The sequence below is a fragment of the Palaemon carinicauda genome, chromosome 25, assembly GCF_036898095.1.
Source record: "Palaemon carinicauda isolate YSFRI2023 chromosome 25, ASM3689809v2, whole genome shotgun sequence".
Taxonomy (NCBI): domain Eukaryota; kingdom Metazoa; phylum Arthropoda; class Malacostraca; order Decapoda; family Palaemonidae; genus Palaemon; species Palaemon carinicauda.
Genome location: NC_090749.1, coordinates 2,977,943 through 2,997,237, shown reverse-complemented (window position 1 = coordinate 2,997,237; position 19,295 = coordinate 2,977,943). Strand labels below are relative to the sequence as shown.

At 42.0% G+C, this 19,295-nt stretch overlaps 2 protein-coding genes across 2 annotated transcripts in view; one reads left to right on the top strand and one right to left on the bottom strand.

Moving 5' to 3' along the window:
- LOC137618611 (zinc finger protein 665-like) overlaps nt 1-19,295 on the bottom strand; it is a 504,971-nt gene that overhangs the window by 433,154 nt on the left and 52,522 nt on the right. The window lies entirely within an intron of this gene.
- Nucleotides 2,217-19,295, top strand: part of LOC137618610 (zinc finger protein 585A-like) — a 152,105-nt gene continuing 135,026 nt past the window's right edge. Inside the window, exons 1-2 of the mRNA XM_068348720.1 lie at nt 2,217-3,720; nt 8,317-8,379. Coding sequence (XP_068204821.1) covers nt 2,442-3,720; nt 8,317-8,379 — 1,342 coding nt within the window. The 5' untranslated portion in view covers nt 2,217-2,441. The remainder of the gene's footprint in view (nt 3,721-8,316; nt 8,380-19,295) is intronic.

Below are 19,295 nucleotides of genomic sequence, written 5' to 3'. Positions count from 1 at the left end.
TGGTGTGACGTTGTCATGAGTTGCCAGCGGCCTCTCACTGTTGCCAGTTTTAGTTAGAATGTTCCAGCTTTGTACTCTTTTTCATGTTTCCCTCTCTTCTTGGTTCTTTTTTGGTGCTCTCTGTTTACTTTTTGTTCTTTCTTTGACCTTAGGTAACATTAGCTTTGGTATAAAGTTCACAAGGACATTGTGAAAACACTGTGTACATACGAACTGCAAGTAAAAAACACACATGCAACGTAACTTTCATACATATTTGGAAACTGGCTGATCTTCTCGTAGATTGTAGTTTTCGTTCCCCTACCCTCTACCAATGCCTTCCATCTCTGTCGGACGTATGAAATTTCGAAAGGTAAGTGAAAAAATTGCTATATATATGCGAAAATATACACGCAAACACGATTCTCTCAAACTGTCATGCAGACGACACAGTAAGAATGACGTCATCATTTAAAGACCGCCTCATCTTCATTATTTGTAGAAAAAATGGCAGAAACTTCTGGAGAGCATATACAACAAAGAAACAAAACGATTTATGATTTTCTAAAGTTATTATGTCAAATACCATAGCGAACAGTCCCCTTAACTCTTATGACTTTTAAAATTATAGATATGATTCTCAACAAATTTAATTTTGAGGAACACTTGAGGTCTGTCTCGTCTTCAATTGCACAACAAATTGGCTTATTGAGAAAATCTTTTAAGATTTTTGGTGGTTAGTCTATTTTGAAGTGTGTTAATTCTTTCATTCTACCTTGTTTCGAGTATTGTTCTCGTGTCTGGTCTTCACCTGCTGCTTGATATCTTAATTTGTTGGACAGGAACTTATGGTCTATTAGATTTCTAATGCCTAATCTAGATATTAATCTCTGGCACCATCGTTCAATTAGTTCATTATGCATGTTGCATAAGATTTTATCATAATTCTGACCTTCCTTTAAATTCACATCTTCCTGGACAGTACCACGCTGTTCGTAACACTAGGTTTGCAGTTAATTCTAATAGTCAAGCCTTTTCCATCATGAGATTCAATACTACACAATGTTCTAGAAGCTTTATTCCAGCTGTGTCCAAGTTGTGGAATGATCTTCCTAATCGGATAGTTGAATCCTTAGAACTTCAAATTTTAAACTTACAGCAAATGTTTTCATATTGAACAGGCTGACATAGGCCTCATTTCATAGAATAATAATAATAATAATAATAATAATAATAATATTGATCTCCCACTGAAATGGCTCCAACTGGTTTACTCAGTTCCTGCGATGAAGGACCATACATAACGACACCGTCTGTGTCTCAGCAACTGAAATGGAGTATGGTGACCTGTTAGTCGTCCCTGCTGAAAGTTTTGCGTCTGCAATCTCCTCCGACAATCTCCAGTGCCTACCTCACGTTTTGGGAAAATTTACACCTTGCTGGCAGAGGTACAAGCTCCGAGCTAAGCAACACATACCAATAGATTTAAACACCGAAATACATGTCTTCGTGCTCACCAGCGCTAGCAAGCTACCATTGACACCCCACTTATTAGGGCCCTTTCCTCATTATTCGTTACAAACCAAAGGCTTTTTAAGTTACCATTCATGGCAAAGAAGACTGGGTCTTCATTGATCGTCTAAAACCTAATTATCCCCTGCAAGATGGCCCACCTACAATTTGTCTCTCTAGATCAGGGCACTCTATTTCATACGTATATTTTTTTTTTAGTGGGAGCCATGTACCGCATGTGTTTCATACACGCTCATACGCTATAATGCTATTGCTTAATTTATCTCTCGCTCTCTCCCTCAAATATAAAATCCTGTTTACATTTGCCATTGCATTTTTCACATTGTTGGAAATTTTGTGCCATGGCTGCCTTCAACCGTTTGTACAAGAGGTCATTATCTTGTTAAATAAAGGCACTTACACTCACCTCGCCCTTCTGGTAGTACCTAACAGCTACCTTGGGACCCTACTAACTCATTATTCTTATACCTGGTATGTGAAGTATGCGAAGTTACAGAACCTCCCAGATTTGGTTCCAAGGGGACTTCCAACCATCCAATCAGTGAGTCTCCCTAATTAAAGGACTCAGGTTTGTATGGATAGAAAAATACAAATTACTTAAAAAAAAAATTTATTTGAGTTCAGACAATTGTCATTTTATATCAGATCACTCCAACATTTTCATCTTGCCCTTTTCCAATGATTTTTCTGTTATTTCAGACTTTTCATCTCTAAGGAAATAATCCTCCACCTCTTTTGAGGAGATTGTGTAAACTATTGAATATATCTGCAAAAGATAGAGGACTGGGAAAAGAAAGAAGAAAGGATACAGGAATGTTAATAAGGAAGAAAGGTGTGTGTGGATTCATGCAGTAAGACTTTGATGTAAAGAATTTTAAGTTTAGTGTTAACTTTATCTTTGGACACTGTTGGAAATAATATTGAAGAGGATGTCATCCAGTGATAGGGAGAGAATGCTGAACTCTGAATCATTAGAATTTCCAATAAAAAATGAAATGGAAGATTCCTTTTCAAAGTCTGCAGTCAAGTTGGAAAATGATGATTTGGTTGATAAATTTGGGCACTTTGATAATGACTCTCTTTTCATGGATCCAGATATGGAATTCAAAGCAGAGCCAGAATTTGAAGCAGAGCCAGAAATAGAATTCAAAGCAGAGCCAGAATTTGAAGCAGAGCCAGAAAAATTTGAATTAAGCGAAGATGACAGGAAATATTCTTTGGAATCTGATGCATCGGTAAGTGAGAAGGATTTACAAATCTTCAAAAGGGAAGTCAATGAAGAGGAGGAGGAGACTGTAAGGACAGGTGTGAAAGAGAAATGTGGCATGCAGTTGAGATCCAGTAGGAAAGAGGACAAAGGAATGGAAAGAGGAAGGGGTAGGTCATTCAGATGTAGTGAATGTGGCAAAGGGTTTTTTCACAAAAAGGATAGCTTAGTGCATTTAAGAACTCACACTCAGGAGAAGCCATTAAAGTGCAGTGTCTGCGACAATGCCTTTTCTGTTAGAATTGATCTCGCAAATCATTGTAAAATTCACACTGGGGAGAAGCCCTTCAAGTGCAATGTTTGTGACAAAGCATTTTCTGAGAAAGGGAGTCTCAGACGGCATCAAAAAATTCATACTGGAGAGAAGCCATTTAAGTGCAGTGTCTGCGACAAAGTATTTTCTTGGAAATGTAGTCTTGCAGAGCATCATAAAATTCATACTGGAGAGAAGCCATTTAAGTGCAGTGTCTGTGACAAAGTATTTTCTCGGAAATGTAGTCTTACAGAGCATCATAACATTCACACTAGAGGGAAGCCATTCAAGTGCAGTGTCTGCGACAATGCCTTTTCTGTTAGAATTGATCTCGCAAATCATTGTAGAATTCACACTGGAGAGAAGCTCTTTAAGTGCAACGTCTGTGACAAAGCATTTTCTGAGAAAGGGAGTCTCAGACGGCATCAAAAAATTCATACTGGAGAGAAGCCATTTAAGTGCAGTGTCTGCGACAAAGTATTTTCTCGGAAATGTAGTCTTACAGATCATCATAAAATTCATACTGGAGAGAAGCCATTTAAGTGCAGTGTCTGTAACAAAGTATTTTCTCGGAAATGTAGTCTTACAGATCATCATAAAATTCACACTGGAGAGAAGCCATATAACTGCAATGTCTGTGACAAATCATTTTCTCATAGAAGATCTCTTACAGGGCATCTTATAGTTCATACTGGATAGAAGCCATTTAAGTGCATTGTCTCTGAAAAAGCATCGGAAATATAGTCTCACAGACCATCATAGAATTCATACTAGGGAGAAGTCATTTAAATGCAGTTGCTGTGATAAGTCTTTTAAACGGAAATTATGCATGAAAAATCATATGAAGATTTGTTTCAGAAAAAAATAGTAAGGAATTGGGGAAGTCTTGTTCGTCGGAAAGAGGAAATTTTTTGTTACAAAGCGATTACATTTCCAAACTTGCTGGACTCTAGTTGTACTCTGTTGTTAGTTTAAATAACTGGAATTGAGTCCGTTCCTTTGAAAATGATTTTTTATGGGACATTTACAAACAAGTTGAATGGAAATTTAATCAAGCAAGAAAAACATGTTCGATTGTATGAGATCTGTTTCCTTGATGATGTTCAGTTGCTGTGAAGTTGTCATCTCTAGTTAACTAGTTATGTACCTCCTCATTTTATTGTACTTCTGACTTACTAATTATTCAAATCCTTTGTTGCTTGGAAACATCTGACAGTTAGAGACCTGAACAGAATTTGTGGAAATTAAATGCTTAAAGGAAATACTTGGACAACAGAAAATGAAAGTTTTGCATGCATTTGTCTACTGATATCTTATGCTGTATCTGCTGGAGGAGGAACATGTTTACTGGGGTCCATCTTTCTTTAATGATGTTGGTACAAAGGGAAATTTCACTTAATTGGTGTATAATTATTGTGGATTTCTTTTTTAATTTCTATTATTGGTTTGTTTCTACATGCATAAAAACCTTTGACTTTTTATACAATTGTGGGGTTGTATCTCTGTTCCCACTTTTTAATTCCTACCTCTCTCAAGTTTTCGTATCATGGTACAAATTCTTGGTTGCTCCCCCAGTTGCACCTTGGCTCTAAATGGCCTCCCTAGTCCCAGGCTTTGCCAGTCCATCAGTTTTCATTAAGAAAGTTAAGATGGTTGGTATTTGCAAGTTGATTATTTCCAGACATTTATGTATCCATGTACCATGTCCTCCATCGCTGCCATTATGTTTGTCTACGATGTTGGTTCTCGTGATTACTATAAGAGAATTAATACATTTTTAGAATACTGTAAGGAGATTTATGACCTGCTTATCACTGCTTCAGGAGGATTTAGTCTTGTTTCTCCATAGCTTTATCGTACTGTATTCTAAGGTCTTGGTAGCATTTAGTTATGTTAAATATTTTTGTACAGTGTAAATTTTGCTGTTCAGTCTTATCAGTACATCTTTCACCTTTTAAAGACACTTTCACAAAACCCATGTCTTGATATACAGTATGTGCTCAAAGCTCTAGAAAAAGACAGACAAGCCACTGAGTCCTCGAGTTCCCACCACTGGTGTCTATATTTGCTTATTCATCCCCTGTGTTTCCCAATACTGAATTTGCTCTAACACCAAAGTACCATGATACTCTAACATTGTTATGTGGACTGAGTGATAAGATTAGCCTATTGAAGGCACATATTGTGTATTTCTTCAGCATGACTCTACCCATGATCATCATTTCTTACCTTTCAAACTAATCAATGATCTTTTCAGCCAACCCAACCATCTTTGACTGACTGATAATCTTGGGACAGACAGTGCTAAATCTAGCAGTGCAAAACACACTGCGAGTTATCTTGCATCCTCTTCTTGTGCATTGATAATGTGTCAAACTTTGGCTCCAATTCTCTTACCTGATGGCATCCATGCTGGTAGAAAGGTTCATTTTCAATTTGAATTCTGATGGAAAGTTCTGCCTTCATAAGTACAAAATGTTTCCTAACTTTGGAGTTCTTCTTAAATGAATATTTTTTTTCCAGTTGGACTATAAAGAACAGGGAATGTTTTTGTTTGTCTGTGAAATTGGGAATTGACAATATTTTCTAATATTTTTGTACTTATTTGTATGTAATTAAAAGTATTTAGCAATATTCTTATGCTGTAAGTAATAATTGTTATTTTGGATATCTTATTTAAGACATACATTTTCCAATTGAATAAATCCTTATAAAAATTTTTGTATTTCATTTATACTAATTCCTTTCACACTTCCTTATTATGGAAGGCACAAGTCTCAATAGAGAAAGCATTTAGAATTTGAAATATTTACTTATAGATCTGAGACATTGGCAGTTAACAAATGCAAGACTAGAGATATTTGAGTCTTCTCCCAGAAGAACTGCTTACCATAGCTGAAGAGTCTCTTTTACCCTTAACAAAAGGTAAGTAGCTTTTGAAAAATTAGTGCAGTAGTTAACCGCGTAAGCTAGGAATAATTGTTTGGTAATCTCATTGTTATGAGGAAAGAGGAGAATGTGGAAAGAATAGTGTATATTGAACGTATTAACACAGCTCTCTATTTATTGTTTATTTGTTGCTTACTTCCAATTCTTATTTTTTATTTTTATATTATTGTTTATTATTTACTTTTACCTGGCTACTTTCCTTATTGGACCCTTTAGACTTGTAGCATTCTGCTTTTCAGGCTTAATTTGGAACTTTTCTGTAACCGATCACAATGCGATGTATATGTACAGTATTTATCAAAACTCAGTGAATATATTTAGAGGAAATGCATTAAACTACACTGTACATATGCTTCTTCAGGAATGCAGAATTTACTAGAATTTTCAGATTCAGTAATAAAATAGCAATATAATAAATTGTACAGTATTTCCTCAGTTCCTATTTCACAAATCGAATTGTCGTTGTTGTTCTGTGGTAACCTGATTATTATTATTATTATTACTAGCCAAGCTACAATCCTAGTTTGAAAAGCGAGATGCTATAAGCTCAAGGGCTCCAACAGGGAAAAATAGCCCAATGAGAAAAGGAAACAACGAAAGAAATAAACGATATAAATAATTAAAAATCAAAATATTCTAAGAAAAACATTAACATTAAAGCAGATAATTCATATATAAATATAAAAAGACTTATGTCAGCCTGCTCAACATAAAAACATTTGCTGCAACTTTGAAATGTTGAAGTTCTACTGATTCAACTATCGATTAGGAAGATCATTGCACAACTTAGTCACAGCTGGAATAAAACTTTTAGAATACTGTATAGTATTGAGCCTCATGATGGAGAAGGCCTGACTATTAGAATTAACTGCATGCCTAGTATTACAAATAGGATGGAACTGTCCAGGAAGATCTGAATGTAAAGGTTGGTCAGAATTAAGAAAAATCTTATGCAACATGCATTATGAACTAATTGAACGACGGTGCCAAAGAATAATATCTAGATCTGGAATAAGAAACGTAATAGACTGTAAGTTCCTGTCCAAAAAGTTAAGATGAGACTCAGCAGCTGAAGATCAGGCAGGAGAACAATACTTGAAATAACATAGACTGAAATAATTATAACACTTCTTCATAATAGATTGATCACTGAAAATCTTAAAAGACTTTCTCAATATGCCAATCTTTAGTGCAATTGGAGAAGACACAGACCTAATGTTTTTCTCAAAAGTAAATTTGCTGTCGAGAATCACACCTAAATTTTAAGTCATACAAAGTTAAAGAAACATTATCAATGCTGAGATCCAGATGTTGAGGAGCCCCTGTTCTTGACCTACTTACACTCATACTTCGAGTTTTGTTAGGATTCAACTTCATACCCCATAATTTGCACCATGCAGTAATTTTAGCTTGATCTCTATAAGGGTTTCAGCAACCCTAGATCTACATTTAGGAGATGGAATTGATACAAAGAGAGTAGCATCATCTGTATATGTGACAAGCTTGTTTTCTAGGCCAACCTACTTGTTGTGTGTATATAAGATGAAAAGTGATGGTCCAAGAACACTACCGTGTGGAACACAAGATATCACATTCTTATACTCACTATAGTGACCATCAACATCAACTCATTGAGATCTATTACTTAAAAATTCAATAATAATGCTCAGAAATGACCCACCCACTCCCAAATGTTCGAGTTTGAAAACAAGGGTCTCATGATTAACACGGTTCTATTTAACTTTCCCTTATTAGGTAAGGTTACTTTCAGAACATCTGCTATTCTATTTTCATAGAGACTTTTTATATCATTCCGTGAGAAGAGACCAATGTACAAGGCTAAACTTGTGTTCCTTGTCTTGGGTTCTGCAGAAGTTGGTATTTCCAAAGTTATTTTGCAACTTATCAGCATTCAAAAGATTCACACTCATTAACAATAACTTATAAATATCCCAATGTCTTCTTTGACCTCTAAGGAAATATTTTAAAGCTTTGAACAGTCAGGTCAGTAAAAAGAATAGGTTGGAAAGAGATATAAAAAGCTGTATTGATATTCCAGTCAGGCCTACCTGTAAACCTTTAAATCTTGAATTGATTGACAGAAAAGGTATGATCAAATCTGGCCATAGGCTAAGTGTTATGACATTGAATGTTAGAATACTGTTTCGAGTGAACTTGTATTGTACATGTGGTTAAATTTGACTTCTGGCTCTTATACCAGACATATTTTACATTACCAAATACAATATTCTTCCATACAGCGCATGGTTAAGGAATAATTATACATAACTGTGCAATTTTGCAATGTTAAGTTTATCATTTCTTTTATTTTCAGAAAACTCTGGCACTGCTATTGCAAAATTCAAAAATAATGCTCTATATACTCATAATTGTATTGGTAAGAAATATATTGTTTGTTCCGGCACTATATACAAACCTTATGCTTGATACATAGGAATACTATTTCAGTGATTGCTGGAACCAGCCGTTAAAGCCTTAACGAGGTGTAACTACCCTGCCACCGCGGAGCGGGATAGCGGTGGCAGACCAACCACCCCGCTCCCACAACCACTTGTAAACAATCGTTACTTTATTTTAGCTCAATAAAGACGTAGTCTTGCTCTCCCATCAAAAACTTTTAACTATATTACGATTAAAAGCAACAAAATTAAAAGTTTTTAGAAATTCTTATTTTCTTTCAGATGGGGAACAGGAGTTGCCTATTGTGTGAACTCTGTTACTTCCCTTAGAGCAATCTGGGCAAAGGAACGTTTCCTTAGTGAAGCAACAACGCCCACCTTCAAGAGAAATCTCTTCCATTGCCGCTTGCGGCAACTCCTACCTTCCTTTGAGGCTTTCAGGCCTCCCTCTAAGGAATGGTTTCGAGAGTGTTACAGTTTACTGCAGAACTCTCTGCTTCTGCTCACCTTTATTCCTGCAGCTTCGCCGTAGGAACAAGTTCCGCTCGGGGTTTTCCAGTCGGGGTGATCACTTTGGGGTGAACCCAGAAACTAGCTTCAGGCAGGACTCGGTGTCGAACTTGAACTCAGCTCGTAGACAGAAAGCCTAGATGCTGTCTTGAGGTCTGCCTCCAGGTGTTGGACAACTTTCCTTTCTGAGGGAAAGTTACTCTCCACCAGTCACTGTCCAGCAATCTTCCCGCTTGTGGGTTGAATTGCCGACAGCAGCAACAAAGGTTGGTTGTCATTCCCGCCTATGGGAGAGACACTGCCTTCGCCTGGGTGGTTTCTCCCTTAGGGAATTCCTCCACAGTGGCATGAATTCGTCCATGTCCCTCTCTTGCTCTTCAGAATAAAGCCGTTTGGAGCTTGGCAACAGGAGAGTTAGGTGACTGCTTGCACTTCCTGCTCATCACCGCTGTACTCTCGGGGTACAAAACAAGTCTTGTTAGTAACTTCCCTTTAAGGTTTTTACCACAGATGGTGATAACTGCCGACTGCTTGCAACAACCGCCTCTCCCATCGACAAGTCTCATAAGCTTTAACTCTTTGGGGTTATTATGGACATCGTGCCTTTGGGCACAACAAAGCTCTTAGAGCTTTGTGAGGCCAAGCCCCTCTTGACCCAAGCCTCATGGTTTCAATCTCTTATGAGGGAGAAACGGCGATTCTTCAAGTACAGCACAGCCTTTCTCATTCCCACCCAAGAAGAATACATAAGGCTACACTATTCACTAATCCCTGTGGGGGTTAAGGTGAGCATGAGTACTTCGGTAAGACAATTTTGCAGGGAAGTCATGCACAGCACTAGGCACCCACCCAATGAGCACTAGCTAGGTTGGTGGGCGAGCTCATCTGCCTGACGAAGCAACTCAGGTTGCTCTCCTTAGTGCCCATTGCGAGTTTGTGAAACCCTACTTCGGTAGGGCACAGAGCTTCAGCTTACTGTTGCCTCAATTGTGCGCTACCAAATTACCGCTATCCATCCTTACAGGAAAGATTCAACTCTCTCCTCGCTATCATTTGCTAGAGCCCAGCAATGTTCACCAGCATTCTAATCCCAAGGGAATAGTGACAGTTTCTGCTTACGTTTACGAATGATAGCAAGCAAGTACAGATGCTCCCCATGATACGAACATCCGGATATACGAACACAAATTGACGGAAGTCCAAACATGTTCGTAAACATCCGTAGATTTCATCGCAAGTTTAAATTTTGAAATTAACGCCACTCCCGACTTGTATTGACTATATGGTGATTTTGTTATTACCAATGTTCTACTTAATTTTTCTTAGGACTTCCCAAAAAATTAAATGAATGCCATTTATATAATGTTTTTCTTTATGACGCCGCCTAAAACGGAAACCTTCCATCATAATAAACAAACGAAGGCATTAAACGTGCATGATGAAAGTGATAAATAATGATATTAAAAGCTTTTAGTAAATATGTTATTACAAATATTATTTACCGTAGCTATATAAAATCCTACATACGTAGCAAAGTAGGAAAACTATTTTTTTTTTTGGGCGGGGGGGGGGGGCGCGTTTAATCATCAATAACAAACTGCCGCTAATGACAGAATGATAATTTACGATAATTCTAAACTGTTACTAAAGATGATTGTCCATTCCATATCCAAAATACTTTTCCTAACTTCAGTTATAAATCAACTTGTACCCCCCTCAATTATGAAACCATCTAAAATAAAAAGTATGAGAAGAAGCAAGTACTAGCCCGATTTTTAAAGTTGTCGAACAATTAAGTTACCGCTATAACGTTCGATGTGACAGATGGTGCGAGATTGGAGAAAGTAAGGAAAATTGAATCATGATTGATTTTCAATATAAATGAAAATTTGAGGAGCAACAAAGATATCATTTGTTAGAGAGATAAAGAGAGGTAAGGAATGGGAGGTAGTGAAAAGTAGCCCACACAGAGAAATAGAGAGAGAGAGAGAGAGAGAGAGAGAGAGAGAGAGAGAGAGAGAGAGAGAGTGAGTGTATGTGTTGTTTTAAATGTAATAAACAAAAAAATTTGATAGGTTATAACACATTGGTGCTTATGTAATATCAACTGTATAGACGGTTTGAATAAGTTAAGAAATGGTATAAACGATAGTTTGTTAGTGTATTCGTACGCTCTCAAGAGCGGCAGCTAGACGTCAGCTGATCTGATCACAGCCAAAAGTAAAACAAAAAGAAGTTAACAATACTCGATTTTTAAAACACACCCGAAATTTAAAAACAAAAGTACACGCTTTCTTAATGTGCAATTAACTATTTAAAGAGTAGCAATTTTCTAGAATAGAATGATGTTTCCCAAAAAATAGTGGTTTGCTGATGAAATCGGATGCCGTATTTTTAGCTACGATTGAAATGGATGTAGACTCGGCATAATTTTTTCGTTTCGTATTTAATTGACACTAAGAAAACTAATTTTAGTTTCTTCATCTATATGTAAGTATTGTATAACACAGAGAGAGAGAGAGAGAGAGAGAGAGAGAGAGAGAGAGAGAGAGAGAGAGAGAGAGAGAGAGAGAGAGAATGAATCAGCTGTTGTAATCGAATGCCGTGTTTTTGTTTCGTGAGAAATTGATCACCACGACTAACAACAACATACTGTACTGAACTTTACAGTATTATACAGACTACTGTAATATGATAAAGTAAAATTTTTGTAATAACCTATTTTATATGAAATGGGGCTATTTGTTGACTTCTATGGCTGAAAATCGTAGACATCTGAGTTAGGTTACGCTTACCCTAGACCAAACTTTAACACTAACGACTTACGAACAATCCACATTACGAACAGACTCTCGGTTCCTATTGTGTTCGTTAGTTGGGGACTGTCTGTATTCAGTTACGGGGATGCTTTCCCTGAGCACATGGTGGGCAGGCAAACATTTAATACCGACATAAGTTTGATCGCTGCGCTAGCTGCATGGATACATACACACTCATGAACATGTTACCAAAGCTACAGCTAGTTGACAATCAATTTATTTAGACAATAATACAGTAGACCCCCGGGATACAGCGTCCCCAGCTTACGTTTTTTCACATTACGGTTTGAAATACGATGTTTTTTCGTCCACTCGTTACAACATTTTCCCCAACTTACAGCATCGAATTCCAAAATTCAAACTTGGCGGTTTTTACGCGTACGACTGTGCGAGTCACTAGCCTACCACCACGCTCATACATCACTGCATACGTCACTATTATTACAAGACATCGTAGCAATACCCTGGAAGAGATGGAATGCCTTTTGTTGATAGGGATAAAGGACAAAGAGATTGTTGGCAACGATCATTTGTGAGAAGGGCCAGAGTGATGAACAGAAAGAAAAAAGTGAAGCAAAGAAAACTAAGGTAGCATTAACAAGCTCTTTTAAAAAAGTCCTCTCTCTATTTCTGTTTCTCTCTAAACATAGCATTAACATGTTCTTTAAATAAAATCTCTCTCTCTCTCTCTCTCTCTCTCTCTCTCTCTCTCTCTCTCTCTCTCTCTCTCTTGTTCTTCTTTACTGTTAGAGTGTTAGAGGTCTATTATTTTTTTCCGAGAGAGAGAGAGAGAGAGAGAGAGAGAGAGAGAGATTAAACAAAAAATGTGTTCAGGGTACATATGATTTTTAACAGCGTCAACGAGTTGAAAGACAATTAAATGTAACTAAGAAAGTAATATCAGCGAATCTGAATTCCCTTATTAACTAAAAACAAATATTGATAGAAACACACTCGTGTGCGTATGCACAAACACACACACACAGGTGTAGGAATTGCTACGCAGTAGAAGAAGACAGACGGTCGGGGAGGAGGTAGAGATTGGTAACTGCGATAACGTACCGTAACTCAGTGATGAAAATTAAAAATCAAAAGAAAAAATAGTAAAAAATATGAAATATGAAAATAAAAAAAAAATAAATAAGCCAAGTTAGATTAAAGTTTCCGTAGTGTAAGTTACGGTACGTTATCGCAGTCACCACCTCTACCTCCTCGCCGATCGTGTCTCCTCCTCTGCGTGTGTGTGTGTGTGTGTGTTTGTGCATACGCACATGAGTGTATTTGTATATACTGTATATTTGTTTTAGTTAATTAAGGAATTCAGATTCGCTGATATTACTTTTTTAGTTACATTTAATTGTCTTTCAACTCGTTGACGTTGTTAAAGACAAGTACACAACACATTTTTGTTTAATCTCTCTCTCTCTCTCTCTCTCTCTCTCTCTCTCTCTCTCTCTCTCTCTCTCTCTCTCTCTCTCAGAAAAAATGAATAGACGCCTCTAACACTAACAGTGAAGAAGAACAGAGAGAGAGAGAGAGAGAGAGAGAGAGAGAGAGAGAGAGAGAGAGAGAGAGAGAGAGAGAAATTTATTTAAAGAACATGTTAATGCTTTGTTTGAACAGGTCGTCTTATGGAGAGTGTTAATGACAAGTGTATGAGTCATTTTAGAAATATGTTGAGGAATCGTCAGAAACAGGCTTCTTTGGATAGATATTCCTCCAAAGGAGAAGTGTCAGAAAGCAAAGATGATATAAGTGATTCTATTTAAAAAGCTAAAAAAGAGTAATTTTTTAAATTCTAAAAAAAATCATAAAGAAAATTTCAAAAGACAAAAATAATTAAAAAAAAAACATTTTTAATTTTAAGTGTTCACAGTAATAGTAAGAATAAATTTTTTATTAAGTGAACATAACATAATTAGCATTGATACGTTTTTAAATCTACGTATCTCCTCCCCCCTCTGCCTCCACCCACTACCAGCTCAAGTCACGTCACTCCAAAGGTAAATCTAATTTAATTTTTCCTTTACAGTACAGTATTTAATTTTTATTTATACCTGTAATGTTTTTTAATTATATACATGTACTGTACAGTACATGTATATTATATATAAGTATACTGTCGTACAGTGCTTACTATACCATTTTGTTACGTACTAATTTTCAATTTGTTCCGTAACTGAAATACAAACCACGCTATTTACATGTGGTAATTACTTCGGCGTAGCTGAATGACGAGCCATAAAAGTTTTAACGAGGGTTTCCTACCCAGCCGCTAGTTAGCGGGGGTAGGGAGGGGTAGCTAGGTAAAACCCCCCCTCCCCCCCCCTCACACACTCCGGTGAAAGGCTCACTTTACTTTTGGCTCGGGTAGAGAACAGACCTGTCTGTGCTCTCCTTCGCTTTGATTGCCATAATTAATCTGTCCTTTTGCTTTTTCTTTTCCGCAGAAGTGTGTGAAGTTGGCCTCTGCCGTTATGCGTACTTGCCCTGGACTTCCTGGCCGCCCTTGTGGGACCTTTATGTCGGCGGTCGACACTGATCGCCACACCTTGTGTCCTCACTGTAGGGGCCAACGGTGTGATAGCGGTAATGTATGTATTGAATGTAGGGAGTGGTCTACCTCCCAGTGGGAGAGGTTTGCCCGGCGCCGTAAGAAGAAGGCCAAAAGGGATCTTTCTCCTTCAGAGGCTTCTCTGAAGAGAGAAAATTCCAGACCTTCTTCCGTTGCCCTTTCCTCTTCCGAAGCTCCCCCTCGAGCGGCCTCTTCCGAGAGGCCGGCGAGTGGTAGCATAGACCGCTGTGCTATTGACCGATCCCGGGGTGCGGGAGAGAAAGTTGCCTCCCATAGCAAGGCAGCTGCCCCTACTCCCCCGGAGGAGGATTTTATGTCTAATAATGATTTGTTGCAGCTTTGGGTTTCCTTGGGGCTGCAGGGTTCGCCCTCCAAGGAAGCCCTGTTTAACATGATCAAACTGGGTGTAGCCGTCAAACAATCGCCAACTACAGCGGAGATAGATCCTCTGTCTGTGGTTGACGTTGTTGTGACGGAGACATCCCTTGGGTCTAGCCAAACCCCCGTTCCTGTGGCTGAGGTAGCTGACGGCTTAGACTCCCCCTCCGAACATCCTTTGATGGAGGATCTAAGTCCCACGGTCTCTCCTGCCGGCAATTCTCCCCCCGAGGAGTTCGCTTACAGAGACTCCTCTTCGGAGACCCATCGATGGTCAGCTTGCTGATCCCACGGCCCCTCGTGGGCATATAAGGCAGAAGGCTCGTCCTCCCCTTTGCCGTAGAGGCCTTCCTTCCCCTTATAAGGGGCTTAAGAATCGCCTCTTCCGTTCGTCGTCACCACAGTCCTCTGCGGAGGAGACGACTCACCGTTCACCAGTCCTGCCAGCTACCAACCTAGACCTCTCCGCAGATCGTTCGCGATCGCCTTCGGAGGATAGTCGTCCTTCGGGACATTGTGACCTGTCTCCCAGACCATCCATTTCCAGAGCTCCTGATGCACGTGATGTGCCACCTGATACTGCCACAGCGCAGTCTCCGGGCCCTTCGGGGCTGAAGGGTCTTGAGCGCAAAACCGCGCCTCTTGCCCTCAAGCACCAGGCTCCGCCTGAGCGCTCTCCTGTTGCTGACGCTGCTGTTCCTGACTTAGTGCCTTGGCGCTCACCCTTACGCATTCGCGCCACCGTTCCTGCTACGCGCCAGTGTCCCCCTGCGCGCCCACGCCCTTCGGCGCCCCGGCGCCCTCCAGCAGTTCCTGATATAACGCGCCTGCGCTCACCTGCGCATACGTGCCCACCGGCAGTTCCTGATACAGCGCTCCAGCGCTCACCTGCGCACATGCGGCCACCTGCGCTAACGCGCCCACCGGCAGTTCCTGACACGGCGCTCCTGCGCTCACCTGCGCATACGCGGCCACCTGCGCTTCCACCAGCGCCCTGCGCCCACCAGCGCCCTGGCGCCCACCAGTTCCTGCATCGTCGCGCGCAGTCCAAGAGGCACCTCCGCTGGCGCACAGGCGCCCACAGGTTCCTCTGGACTCATCGCGCCCGTCTGGGGAGATGCGCGATATGCGCCCACACGCGGTTCTAGCTCCAGTGCCCACGCGCTCACCAATGCGCCAAAGTGCCAACGAGCTACGACATCTCAGCGCGTCGCATAGGAGGCTTCCAAGTTAGCGCACAGGCGCTCACGGCCGCCTCTGGGCTCTCCCTCCATACCGCGCGAGCTTGCATTTGATGCAACCGCGCACGACGCTCCGGTTGCACGCCCTGTTCCTGCTACACGCCCCGTTCCTGTATTCAAGGCGACCAAGGAAACTCTTCAGCGTACACCAGAGCGCCCTCATCCATCTGCACGCCCTGCATGGCCGCTGCAGCAACTCACTCTGGTGCGACCGCATCCTGATGCGCGCCATGCGAGCGTCCTGTTCACAGCCTCTCTACCTCCCCTGACAGCGATTCCAGTGTCGTTGAGCTCTTTTGCCATGGGATCGGCAAAAGGGCAGGCCCTCCGGGCAGAAGTCCAGACCATGTTGGAGAAGGACGCTCTCCAGGAGGTTGTAGACGGGTCCCCAGGCTTCTACAGTCGACTCTTTCTTGTGAGAAAGGCGTCTGGAGGCTGGAGACCAGTCATCGACCTCTCGACCCTGAATGGGTTTGTCAAGCAGACTCCGTTCAGCATGGAGACAGCAGACACGGTCAGAATTGCGGTGAGACCACTAGACTTCATGTGTACACTGGACCTGAAGGACGCGTACTTCAGATCCCAATCCATCCGTCTTCAAGGAAGTACCTAAGATTTTGCCTAGACAACAAGATCTACCAGTTCAAGGTGCTGTGTTTTGGTCTCTCCACAGCCCCTCAGGCGTTCACCAGAGTGTTCACCATCATCTCTTCGTGGGCCCACAGGATCGGCATCCATCTCCTTCGTTATCTGGACGACTGGCTGATCCTAGCGGACTCGTAGGCAACCCTTCTTTGCCACCTGAGACAAACTCCTCGAAGTTTGCCAGGATCTTGGGGTCGTGGTAAACCTCGAGAAGTCCTCCCTGCAGCCCTCTCAGAAACTGGTATATCTAGGCATGGTCATAGACACCAATCTCCACAAAGCCTTCCCATCAGACAAAAGGATAGCAAGGCTGAGGAAGGTTGCAAGACCTTTCCTCAATCGAGAAGAACTCCCAGCCCAATCGTGGCTTCGTCTCCTCGACCACCTCTCCTCCCTGACCCGTCTCATTTCCAACAGTCGCCTCAGGATGAGATCCCTCCAGTGGCGACTCATGTCCTTGACTCCACCGGGACGGTGGAGTCAAGGACATGACTCCCCGGACACATTGATCCCTATGGGACCTGCGGAACAGGCGGACCTCAGTTGGTGGGTGGCAGACGAGAACCCACGAAAGGGAGTGGATCTTCTCGTCCCTTCCCTAGATTTGATGTTGTTCTCGGACGCATCAAACAAGGGGTGGGGGGCCCACGTTCTGAGCCACAGGACCTCAGGCCTGTGGTCAGAATCAGAAAAGTACCTTCACATAAACCTGCTAGAAATGAAGGCCATGTTCCTGGCACTTCAGAAGTTCCACCAAGTCCTGGCGGGCCACTCTGTGGTGGTGATGAGCGACAACACCACGGTGGTGGCTTATATCAACAAGCAGGGAGGTACCTTTTCATAACAGCTATCCCATCTTGCAGTAGAGATCCTGAGATGGTCCGAAGTCCACTCGATTTCACTAGCGGCTCGCTTCATTCCAGGCAAGAGGAATGTGCTCGCCGACAGTCTGAGCAGAGCGACGCAGATAGTGAGTACCGAGTGGTCTTTGGATCCTCAGATAGCCAACAAAGTCCTGACTTTGTGGGGTTCCCGACGGTGGATCTGTTCGCTATGGCGCTGAACACCAAGCTCCCGCTGTACTGCTCCCCAGTCCCGGACCCCAAGGGTCTCTGGCAGGATGCCTTCCAACAACGGTGGGACAACATCGATGTGTACGCCTTTCCCCTGTTCTGTCTGATGAGGAGGGTACTCAACAAGACCAGAACATCGGTCAATCTCTCAATGACCTTGATAGCTCCGCTATGGCATCATGTAGAGTGGTACCCAGACGTTCTGCAACTCCTCACGGAGATTTCGAGGGAGCTCCCTCCACGTTGCGAGCTACTCAAACAACCACACTCCAACATCTACCACAAAGCCGTAGCTTCGCTTCAACTTCACGCCTGGAGACTATCCAGCATCTCCTCACAGAGAGAGGATTTTCGCAACAAGTTGCGAACAGGATGTCTGGCCACCTTCGCAAGTCATCCGCAAGAGTCTACCAGGCGAAGTAGCGAGTTTTCTGTGGTTGGTGCCGTGGAAGGGGTATCTCTCCCCTCGATGCCACTTTACCAGCAATAGCGGAGTTCCTCGTTTATCGGCGGGAGGAAATGCGCCTTTCAGTCTCGGCAGTGAAAGGCTATCGCTCAGCCTCAAGTCTTGCCTTCAGGCTTAAAGGAATGAACATTTCCTCCTCGCTGGAACTTTCTCTCCTCATACGGAGTTACGAACTTACCTGCCCTCAGTCGGAAGTGAGACCTCCTTGGAACGTGATTCGAGTTCTCAGGTCTCTTAAGAGACCTACCTACGCACCATTACGCCAGGCTTCTGATCGCCACCTTACCTCGAATACGGTGTTCCTGCTAGCTTTGGCCTCAACCTAGCGAGTCAGTGAGCTTCATGGTCTCTCGTACGACGTCTCCTATTCAAGGGGATGGGGGGAGGTAACGTTCAGCTTCGTCCCTGAGTTTGTTGCCAAGACTCAGAACCCGGGAGTGCCGGACCCAAGGTTCGACTCCTTCCGGGTTTCGAGTCTCCGTTCTGTAACAGATGACGCACACCATCTCCTACTGTGCCCAGTCAGGAGTCTGAGGTTGTATCTTAAAAGAACAGCTGCAGTTCGCCCCCAAGTGCGAGCTTTGTTTGTGAGCACCGGGGAGACGAAGAGGAGGGTCACCAGAAATACCATCTCGGCCTGGATTCGCAAGGTAATACATCTGGCCTTGAATCCTGACCCTCCTCCGTCACGTCGCCCTAGAGTGCATGACGTCAGGGGCGTGGCTACGTCCCTGGCCTTCAAGAGGAACTTTTCAGTGACGCAGGTCCTGCAAGCTGGGGTGTGGAAGCGTCAGACCACCTTCATGGCCCACTACCTGCAAGACGTGACACACAGGAGGCTCGATACGTTCTCTATAGGCCCTATGGTGGCTGCACAACAGCTGGTCTAACCTCAGGCTCGTTATTGGAGAAGTAGCAGAAGGTTGAGGGCATTGTTACCCGGTTTTAATCTGCGTGAATTAAAAGATCTGTCTGGCCCTTATTCTTTTCTTCATCCTCTCCTCCCTTGGAGAAAGCAGCATCCTGGGTACTTTGCACAGCTGACCTCGAACCTCTGCAGGTAAGCCATGCTTCCTTGTGTTCCTAGTATTCCTCATAAAGGTCCTGTATCTACCGCCTAACACCACCCCTCTCCTCCAGCCCATGGACCAGCAAGTTATTTCTAATTTTAAAAAATTGTACCCAAA